The sequence below is a fragment of the Bradysia coprophila genome, unplaced genomic scaffold, assembly GCF_014529535.1.
Source record: "Bradysia coprophila strain Holo2 unplaced genomic scaffold, BU_Bcop_v1 contig_70, whole genome shotgun sequence".
NCBI classification, from domain to species: Eukaryota; Metazoa; Arthropoda; class Insecta; order Diptera; family Sciaridae; genus Bradysia; species Bradysia coprophila.
Window position 1 is genome coordinate 2,460,384 of NW_023503941.1, and position 11,611 is coordinate 2,471,994.

The 11,611-nt window shown below is 38.2% G+C and overlaps 1 protein-coding gene across 1 annotated transcript; it reads right to left on the reverse strand.

Moving 5' to 3' along the window:
* Positions 1–3,006: 3,006 nt before the first annotated feature.
* On the reverse strand, positions 3,007–3,564 carry LOC119083912. The gene has a single exon (XM_037193724.1). It carries the CDS (start codon positions 3,562–3,564, stop codon positions 3,007–3,009), a length of 558 nt encoding a protein of 185 aa, XP_037049619.1.
* Between the last annotated feature and the right edge of the window lie 8,047 nt (positions 3,565–11,611).

The following is an 11,611-nucleotide window of genomic DNA, read 5'->3' on the forward strand; positions in this document are numbered from 1 at the left end:
GTTGTTGAAAAAAATTAAAATTTGGGTCCTTGGCCTAAGGCCGCTACTAGGGCCCTATGTGTATTTTACATACAACTCGAGTAAATTTCATCCGTCTTTCGTAAATTTTGTTTCATTTGGAAGGTAATCAAAGGCCGAATAGAATTTTGTTGAAAAAAATTAAATTTGGGTCCTTGGACTGAGGCCGGTACTAGGGCCCTATGTGTATTTTACATACAACTCGAGTAAATTTCATCCGTTTTTCGTAATTTTTGTTTAATTTAGAAGGTAATCGAAGGCCGAATAGAATTTTGTTGAAAAAAAAAATTAAATTTGGATCCTCGGACCGATACTAGGCCCTATGTGTATTTATACTCAATAAATTAAATTTTTAGGGCGATTTGAAATTTTTGTTTCATTTGAAAAGAACGTCGTACGGGGCTTCGTAATTGCGCTATGCGCAATTTCTAAGATGTACACATTCCATAATAATTTTACTGTAACTACATTAACCGGCGCAATAGGCTTACGGTCAAAGTAGGGTGACAGACGCACTAGGGTCACGTACGCAATAGATATACGGATTTGTACGGGGCTCAGTCGCAGCAAACGCTCCGACTGTTCTGATGGCTCGTTTCAATCTGAGCGAAGCGAGCTACAATTTTCTTTTGATCATTATTACAGTTCAATGTCGAGGCTTTTTCCTATTTTCCTTTTGTCGATTTGCTGCCCGTTGTATACTCACCTGCCATCATAATAATCGTTTTAATTTCTGATCCTAATTCCTGTTCGCTGCCCACACATATCGCTAATTGCTAGTTTTTCAATAAATTCTCCATTTCCCAATTTCAGGACATTTTCTGATTTCTAGTCATTTCCCGATTTTCGACACAATAATGAACTAGTATCGATTTAGATGATAATATCGTCCAAAATAACGATAATGTCGTACAGAAAATGGTAATATCATCTAAATCGATATTATTGTCCACAATCGTTCCTGACAATATTGACCGTGTAGAAAAGTCGCCTCTCCTTCTTTGCTTAGTCTTATAGCAAATTTGGTTAACGTTCAAACAAAAATTATCTTACTGTTGTCTCAACTCTCGGTCTTTCGATAAAAGTTTCGTTATGCACCGAGCAAATTGTTGCCGCTTTTCATTAGTATGCATTGCATTCTCTAACCATGGTCGACCTTCTTGTCATTCAACCTAACAATTTGCAGAGCGTTCAACTTACAATTTTTTAGCATTTAAATTCGTTCCTCTATATACCCCAAGCGGTCTGACGTTAAACTCAAACGTTTGCACAATGCTTACACATTATTATCATGCATATGAGTGCCCGGCAGCTATTCTGTCGTATCCACTCAAACTAGACTGAATTTTTTGACACCACAGCGTATATGTGGTGCATAGTTATCGTGCTGTGTATACGATGGAAAACAAACGGAAAATGTTCAAGATTCGAAATGGAAAAGTTGAGTTGAGCATACTTTACAACATGTATAGTAGCTAGTAGCACGATCAATGTCCGTACACTTTCTGTCGGTTTCAGACACTGACCTGGATATTATAACTTATTCCTTGATTATGGGGTTTGTGGTGCACAATGGTTTTAGATTGAAGGGTATGCCTTTCGTATAGTAATATAGCCAGCCATAGTGTGGAACAGTACACTGTACCTAGTACAATCAATGCCAAACCAAAATTTGTGAACTATAAAAAAAGTTCATTCAGAGACTTAGTGCTTGCTGTACCTTGAGTACGACGATAAGACTACACCTGGACGGTATGTGTTACAAGTGTGTCATGGCAGGTATTCGACTCAAGTTCTATTGTTTTATATCTGACTTGTAATCCGAGCCGAATTACGCACGGATCCCTTTCTGCAGGTGAATTTAGTTTTGTCATGTTGCACACGTGTTGAATTCGTTTGGGTCAAGTTGCAGTTAGTGGTGAGGTAAATGCATTTTAAACGAACTTAGCAGGTAAAACCAAAGTATAGTGAAGGTAATGCAATGCCCCACCGGATCAGAGAAGTTACGGATCTCGACTTTCAGATGAATTCATTTTTGTAATGTTGCCATCATGACATTTTCTTGTGCCGAATAATGTAAGTTTATGTGGAATCGAATTCACGCAGAGAAATGATAAGTTAGTGGCGAGATAAAAGGAACATGTGAATGACCGTTAACTCCTATGGGAGAGAATGTGAGAGAATTGCATACAAAATTGGTTCCATTCACATGGAAACCAGATGTCTTTCATATGTTTCTTCTATCTCGCCACAGACGTAACAATTTTTTATTTCTTTGAATTCACTACACCACTAGCTGCCGAAGTATATAAACACTGAATTTTAGCTCCGTCATGTTGCGCGTGTTGAATTCGTTTGCGTCAAGTTGTATTTAGTGGTGAATTGGAAGGATTTAGGGCCGTCATGTTGCACAAGTCTAAGTCTCTGATCCGCTGAGGGTCTACATTACCTTGAGCTTTTATATACTTAGCTAGCAAAGTATATAAATCGATATAAATACTCAAGGTATGTCATTTTTGCGTTAGCTTTTAAGAGCTTTCAAAAGCTACTGTGAGCTTTGAGCTTATTTTGGATTGCATTCAAAAAGTAGAACATTCCAAAAGAAGCTCAAAGCTCACAGTAGCTTTTGAAAGCTCTTAAAAGCTAACGCAAAGGTGACATACGTTGTTTTTGCTTAACGCGGTAGATGCTATGTGTGAACTTGATGCAAACGGATTCAATATTTGTGGAACGTGACAAAACGTGGAAAGTGGGGATCCGTTTTTTCTTGTTTAAAATCGGATTTGCTCAGTTAAAATACTTTTATTCTGCCAAATCAATTTCGGTACCAAATAGATACCATCTTCAGTGGCTAAAAACATAAACATAATGAGAACACAGAATATCATTATACAGCGCAAAGGTTTCTTTTATACCTCAATTCGATTAAAGCACAAAAATAAGCACTGAATTTCTACTAGATGAAAGCATTACGTACAGAGAGTAACATCAAATCACGTTATTATAGGCAGTAGATAACATTATACAATCGGTGTGTTTATTCAGACAATTCGGTGTCTTCTTCACCGCAATCATCTCTAAAATGTCTCTTTTCTTCTGTTGACTTTCACGAACAACAATTTTAACTTTATCCCACAACGGTGTATGATTGTTCGTAATAGCGTGATCACATAAGGCACTGTGGTTACTGTTCTTAATGCTTATGTTGTACTTATGTTGATAGATTCTGTCCTTCAAAAGCTGTAATGTCTGGCCAACGTATTTGTACCCGCACGAACAGGGAATACAGTACACCAAATGTGAACAATGTAACTTTGGCGTCGGATCTTTGAGTCTACTAAAAATAGACTTCTTCAACGTGTTGTCGCCTTTTCCAACCAGCATGACGTCATCCTTGCATATGGCTTTCAGTTTCTCAAACAGGCCTTTAACATAGGGTACGGCAGCTATCGGGAGTTTCTCTTTGATCGGTTTCACATCTCCATTCTTTGTAAACTTTTCGTGTGCTTTTTTGATCATACATTCAACCAAACCATTCGGGTACATATTCTTGGCTAAAGTTTCTCTCAGCAATTCAAAGTTTTTGTTGTGGAACTCGGGTTCAGACAATAGAAGAATCTTCTCTGCTAGCAGTGTGACTGTGTTGCGTTTGTGGGCAGTTGGCAAATGAGATGAGTAAAATACTGTTATTAAAATTCAAATAACGTCCGGACCAAGTGTCTTTGTGATACCAATCAGTCTTAATGCTACGACCATCTCTAATACACCACAGTTCCAAAAATGAAATTTTTTGATCTCGTTCTACATCTACAGTAAATTGTATATGTTGATTGTATCTGTTGAACGTTGTTTTAATTTCATTAACTTTGTCAGCAGGAACTGCTGTTAAAATATCGTCCACATATCGTACGTACCCCGGTGAAAAAAAAAACGTATTTGAGACCCTTTTTGAGACCGAAACTTTTGTATGGCCGTGAGACTACGTATTTCGAGCCTTTGAGAATATTTGAGACCGAGAATTTATCGAAATAGTTCATCGGAGTTCATCCAAAATTCATGAGACGTCTCTCTTTAGACTCATTTGAGGATGTTCTAGTCTGACTGAGTGGTCTGGTTTCGGATTTCCTAGACGTAGTGAGACTGACTGAGTGGTCTGCTTTCGGATTTGCTAGACGTAGTGAGACTGACTGAGTGGTCTGCTTTCGGATTTGCTAGACGTAGTGAGACTGGATGAGTGGTCTGGTCTTGGATTTGCTAGACGTAGTGAGACTGGATGAGTGGTCTGGTCTCGGATTTGCTAGACGTAGTGAGACTGGATGAGTGGTCTGCTTTCGGATTTCCTAGACGTAGTGAGACTGACTGAGTGGTCTGCTTTCGGATTTGCTAGACGTAGTGAGACTGGATGAGTGGTCTGGTCTCGGATTTGCTAGACGTAGTGAGACTGGATGAGTGGTCTGGTCTCGGATTTGCTAGACGTAGTGAGACTGACTGAGTGGTCTCATTTTGGATTTGTTAGACCTTGTGAGACTGGATGAGGATAAATGAGTGTCATAAAAAAAAAAACTTTTTCAGACTTCTAATTTTTGAGTTTTTTCTAGACCGTTTGAGACTTCTCTTTTTTCAGTTTTTTCTAGACCGTTTGAGACTTTTCATATTTGATTTCTTTTTAGAACTTTTTTCTTCGTTCGTTATTTATCGGAAGATTTTTTTTGTAATTCTATGTTGAGTTCACAGATGGCCACTACCCTTTACTTTTTTTATAATTCGCTAGACCAAACTGACTGAAATTGTAGAATCGTTAGTAATATTTGAATTTTTTTATTTGTAATGTTTTTTCCGGTCACCCATCCAAGTACTAACCGCGACGAATGATGCTTAACTTTCAATTTGGACGGCCGTCGACGTTCACGTGCTGCTAAATCAGATATATCTATTTGGAGTTCTAATTTTGAACCGTTGTTACAATTTCCGAGGTCGGATGAGCAGTCTCATTGGCAGGCGGCTTGAGACCGAGTGAGTGGTCTTTTTTGAAGAAAATAATTTCTTCAATTACTGAGACCGGTTCAGTGGTCTCATTTGAAGAAAATATTTTCTTTGATATCTGAGACCGGTAGAGTGGTCTCATTTGAAGAAATCATTTTTTCGATTTCTGAGACCGGTTCAGTGGTCTCATTTGAAGAAAATATTATCTTCGATTACTGAGACCGGTTCAGTGGTCTCATTTGAAGAAAATATTTTCTTCGATATCTGAGACCGGTTGAAACGTCTCTTTTGCAGAAAATATTTTCTTGCATTATGGATACTGTCTACACCCTCAAGATCAACAACACCAAAAAGAAATGAAACTCATTATAATGAACAGTGTGATATGTACCTTTAGTGTACATTCGCATTTATCTTTTTTCATTTTGTTGACGCAAAAAGCGTCGTTTTCATACTTTTTTCGTTGTTTTGACCAATTCAATTTCCTTTGTTAATAAAACGTTTGATTTAATTTAAAACAGTTGCCTCACTGGATCTGCAGAACGAACCAAAAGAACGCAAAACCTCAACTATTCGGTTGCATTTATTTTTAAAATTAGCATTTTCTTCGAAAGAGACCACTCGACCGGTCTCAAAGAATTGAAAAAATATTTTCTTCAAAAGAGACCACTCGACCGGTCTCAAAGAATTGAAAAAATATTTTCTTCAAAAGAGACCACTCGACCGGTCTCAAAGCATTGAAAAAATATTTTCTTCAAATGAGAACACTCAACCGGTCTCAAAGCATTGAAAAAATATTTTCTTCAAAAGAGACCACTCGACCGGTCTCAAAGCATTGAAAAAATATTTTCTTCAAATGAGAACACTCAACCGGTCTCAGAAATCGGAAAAATTAATTCTTCAAATGAGACCACTCAACCGGTCTCAGATATCAAAGAAAATATTTTCTTCAAATGAGACCACTCAACCGGTCTCAGATATCAAAGAAAATATTTTCTTCAAATGAGACCACTCAACCGGTCTCAGTAATTGAAGAAAATATTTTCTTCCAAAAAGACCACTCACTCGGTCTCAGATATCAAAGAAAATATTTTCTTCAAACGAGACCACTCATCCAGTTTCGCACAGTTCACCAATAAATGTTAGCAAAGAGACTACTTGTTTCGTCTCAAGCGATCTGAGTATATTACTGCAACGAGACGACTCATCCAGTCTCGCACAGTCTGGCGAAATAATATTCGAAAAGAGACTACTCGTTTGGTCTACGGTATTTTCATTTGTTCATCCGAAATGATTTTAGCAAAAACAAAAATATTTTGAGACCTAATTGAGAATTCCAGCAATTTTGAGACTGGAATTAGACCGTTGAGAATACGTATTTCATGGTCTCGTGAGACCGACATTTTCACTGGGGTAGAATGGTAATTTGAATTTCAGCTTTCGTATGACTTCGTCTTCCAAAATTTCTAATACCAAATCAGCAAAAACCGGACTTGCTGGTGAGCCCATCGGAGAGCCAAATAGCTGTCGATAATATTTACCGTTGTATTGAAAACAGCATTCATCGAGGACCATAGTAACGCCAACAATGAATTCGTCTTTCGGTAACGTGGTAAATTTTCTGATTTTGCTCCATTGTTTGTGTATCGCTGATATGACGAGACTTTTCGGAATGTTGGTAAACAGTGAAACAACGTCCAACGAAATTAAAACATAATTCGGTGGTAGTCTAATTTTCCTTTACTTTTTTGCCAATTCAGACGCATTCTTTGCACTTCTATATGATTTACCAACAACGTTTTTTAAAATGTTCGAAAACATTTTTGACAAGTTGTACGTCGGGGAACCAATGCTGGCTACAATCGGTCTTGCTGGATATCCATCTTTGTGCACTTTGATCGATCCATACATTTTAGAGCATATGGAATTGTACCGTCGATACCATTTTCCTTGCCCTTCAGTAATGAAAAGTTCGTCCTGCCAGTGTGTAATCAGTTTATTGACTTTGTCTTCAATCGATGACGTCGGATCACGGTCTAAAGGCAAATACGTTTTTCTATCGTTGAGCAAGTTGTTCATCTTGACATCGTAGTCGCTTCTATCCATCAATACTGTCACGTTGCATTTGTCTGCATTCAGCACTATCAGTTGAGGGTGTTGTTCCAAAAAGGATCTCGTCGCTACATGATTGGACTTGATAATCTCGTCTAACGTCGTGTGCTTTGTGGGTGACTTTTTAAAGTTGGTTAAAACATTACAAAATTTGTTTCTTAGCTCCACCCTGTACTTTTTACCCAAATTTTGAAATTTAGGTTCCAGATTGGCAATAAACTGTTCAGTGGCAATTTTGTCATTCTTAACTGGTATATTGAATTTGTCACCTAAAGCTAAAATGTTTTGCACATACCAAGGTAATTGTAGATTGACAGTAATTTCCAAAAGCCTATGAGATTCTACACAACGCAATCCCAACCAACATCTTCAAGTACCGACAAGCCGTACACAACAACTTGGTCCAGTTTGTTCAAACAGAACACAGCCCCAACCGTCCAACCATCTCCCAGCAACGACAAATTCAAGCCGGAAGAAATTGGTCCAATCATGTCAGAGCTACTAGCCGGTCTAAGGCACTGCCAAAATAAAGAGCAACAATTAATCGTTATGTTCGAAATTGCCACCAAATACGTGTACAATGTCCAACCCTAAAAACGCAAGTATCATGTTATGGAATGCCCAGAGCGTCCGTCATAAAATTGTCGAATTAACTAATTTTTTGCACACACAAAATATTGACATAACTCTCATTTCAGAAACATGGCTTAAGCCAGGTGACAGTTGTTCAGTGCCAAACTATACTATTTACCGTAAGGATCGCGCTCCCACTAACGTTAACAAACGAAATGTAGGGGGTGGAGTAGCTATTGCGATAAAAAATGATATCCAACACAATCCTTTACCCGATCTGGGACTGGATATTATCGAAACTATAGGCGTGGAAATCCAAGGTGTACAGATCTACGCCGCATATTTTCCCGGATCCAAATTGAATGCACAAAAGTTGAAGTCATTCAAATCCGACATTATTAAGATCGCTTCATTGCGCAAAAAATTCCTTATCGGTGGGGACCTGAACTCCAAACATAGACTCTGGAATTGCTCAAAGAGAAACCAAGCTGGACAAATTCTCTTTGAAGAAATGTCCAAACGAAATTTCACCGTCCACTTTCCGGATGCTCACACATTCTTCCCACCCCAAGCAAATAGAACCACACCATCCACAGTGGACATCTTTTTGACTAGCGGGTTGAATGACATCTCCAATATAACAACAACAAATGACCTCTCTTCCGACCATTTGCCCGTCGGTTTCAGGCTTGAATTTTTCTCTAAGCTCAAAGCTCCTGCCCCTTCTAGACGATGTTATGAAAAAGCTAACTGGAAGCTGTATAAAAACTTTATAAGCAATAATCTCGATCTTCAGGCAGCGTCCAAACTTGACTCTATGGACAAAGTTGACGATGCTATCTCAAGCCTCTCAACACTGATCAAGAAGGCTGAAGATATTTCCGTTCCATTCTTCGAACATCGGAATCTTAAATCAAATCTTGACAACGAAACCAAAAATCTGATTTCTCTCAGAAACTGTAAACGAAGACAATGGCAAAGAAGTGGTTCAAGCAGTCTCAAAAAAGAAGTAAATTTTCTTAATAGGGAAATCAAATTCAGAATTAAAACTCACAGTAATGAAACATGGAGCGCTTAGCTATCCAAAATCAAAAGCCATTCGAGCCAATTATGGAAAGTCACAAAAATGCTAAGCAGCCCCATCAATAAAATTCCACCAATCAAGACCCCTTCCAAATTACTAGCCACAGACCTAGAAAAGGCAAATGAAATCGGTAGTGTCTTCTGTAAGGCTCATAGTACTACGTTTAACGACAAGAGTGACCCCGTCACAGAAATGGCAGTTGGTATGTCTTGCAATAATGTCAAATTCTTGCTCCCAGAAATCAAAGAAGTGAATCTACCAACCCCACGGGAAATCTCTAAATTGATACGTGGACTCAAAAATAGGAAAAGTCCTGGTGACGATTCAATTACCAACACTTTGCTGAAACAATTACCAACAAAGGCTATCATTATGATAATGCACATATTTCGTTCTTGCCTCAGCCTATCATATTTTCCTACTTCCTGGAAATGTGCAAAAGTTGTTCCAATTCCAAAGCCTGGAAAAGACCATGCCCAAGCCTGTAATTACAGACCAATTTCCTTACTGAACTCTCTTAGTAAAGTACTAGAGACGACTATACTTAGCAGGCTGAAATCACATATATCAGCCAATAACTTGCTCGCAAATGAGCAATTCGGCTTTCGCTCCGGTCAATCGACCAATCACCAACTTGTCAGAGTTTGTAATCATATCAAAGAAGCACTTAGGAAGAAACACTCGACCGGCATGGTGACCTTCGACATTGAAAAAGCATTCGATAGTGTATGGCACAAAGGTCTTATACATAAATTGTTTGTTCTCAAATTTCCATTGTATCTGATAAAGATCATTGAATCATTCCTACACAAGCGATCGTTTTACGTATCAATCAATGATCATAAATCCAATGTTTTCCTGATTCTTGCTGGAGTTCCCCAAGGTAGCGTTCTCAGCCCCACTCTTTACAATATCTTTACTTCGGACCTGAAAATCACCAAAAGCGAAAAAGCATTCTTTGCAGACGACACTGCCCTAGTGCCCTATACAAGTCCGCGAAATCTCCAGCAAAAATCGTTAAAAGCCTGAACACGGCCAGTAAACAACTCACCGAATTCACCACCAAGTGGAAAATTAAACTGAATGACTCCAAAACAAATGCCATCTTCTTCACTAGAAGAAGAGCTCAAAAGTGGCTCCCTTCCACTGGTATTACGGTCCGGAATACTGAGATTGCATGGAAAAACTCTCTCAAGTATCTGGGAGTCACCCTGGACAAAACACTCACGTTCAGGTCACACATTGACAATGTACAGGTCAAATCGTTGAAACTTCTCGGGGCATTGTACCCCATTTTGAACAAAAGATCCAAATTAAATACGACCAACAAAATTCGTGTCTTTAGAGCAATCATACAAAGTTGCCTACTATCAGCATGCCCAGTGTGGGGACGTTGCGCCATAAGCCATATTCAAAAACTTCAAACTATACAAAACAAATGCCTTAAGATAATTCTGAATCTACCACATTATCATGAAACTACAGACTTGCATAGACTCGCCTCTATCCCAACCATTACCGAACAAATTGCGAAAATTTCCCAAAAATTTCTAAACAAACTAATCTTCTCTGAAAATCCAATTATCAGAAATCTCACTGAACAATTGAATCCTGTGTAAATAGCCATGTAAATATGAATAGAAGTAATAACACGAAAAATTAGGAAATAATAAATACAAAATTCATTGGAAGTTTTTTGAAAATTTTCTTCTGCCCAAATTAAATCAAATAATTTCGCCAATAGTAATTGAAAACCAATTGAAACATCATCAGTATGAAAAGCTTAAACCACAAACTAGCTGAGCACTATCCATTGAATCTAAACATTGTAAAACCAAATGTAACAATTGCATAAATAAATAAATAAATAATAATAATAGATTGGTCAGATTAATAATCCATCTTTCAACATCAATATTCAATCCATCCATGTGTGGTTGCATAAGAGCATCCGTTCATCCGGGGATCCGTTCATAACTGAGGATTTGCATCACCTTCGGTGTTTGTATGCTTTGGGTGAAAGAAGGTCAGGCACAAGAAAATATGACGATGGCAACATGACAAAAATGAATTAAAAAGTCGGGATCCGCTGTGGGTTTGTATTACCGTCACTATTTATTATACTTCGCCCTTGACAACGTTCTCTTGGTATTACAGGTTTTCGACAAGAACATCTCCCCCAAACAGAGAACTGTCCTGAGGATGTAGCAGTACTGAAGATGAGGAAACCCATCTCTTTGTCGCGGATCGATTTGATTTGAAATGTTCCACCGTTTTATCTAGATGTATTACAGTGTGTTGTGTTATGGCCATAAAAGTGGGTCTCCCCATATGGTTCATAGACAATTAATCCCAACACAAAATTCATATGAACATAATCACGGAGTCTGCATGATCTCCACCTCCATTGTGTGGATTGAAACTATTTTACAGAAACATTTTAAAATTTCCCCATTTTCTGTAAATTAATTATAAAACAACAGAAATTGAAATTTGTATCTTCTTCGGAACAATTTCTGGCGTTCGTTGCATTTTCCCTCCCAGTCAACCATCTCACTTTTATGGTTTTACAGCGAAGCAACGATAGTTCGCACATTTCGCAAATTTATTCTCGTTTTTCACTTTACAACCAATTCATATTTATTATGGGAACATTTGTGGAAAACGGTGCGCTACGCAAATGGGAGAAGATTCTACAAAGCCCAGTGACATGTCAGCTGGTGGAGAAAGGTGTCAGCCGTTACAGAACGACTTTACTTTGGAACAAATACCATGCAGACGGTTCTCGTCGATGGACGATACTTAGGAAGTATTCAGGTGAAGTTAATGAGATTGGATGAC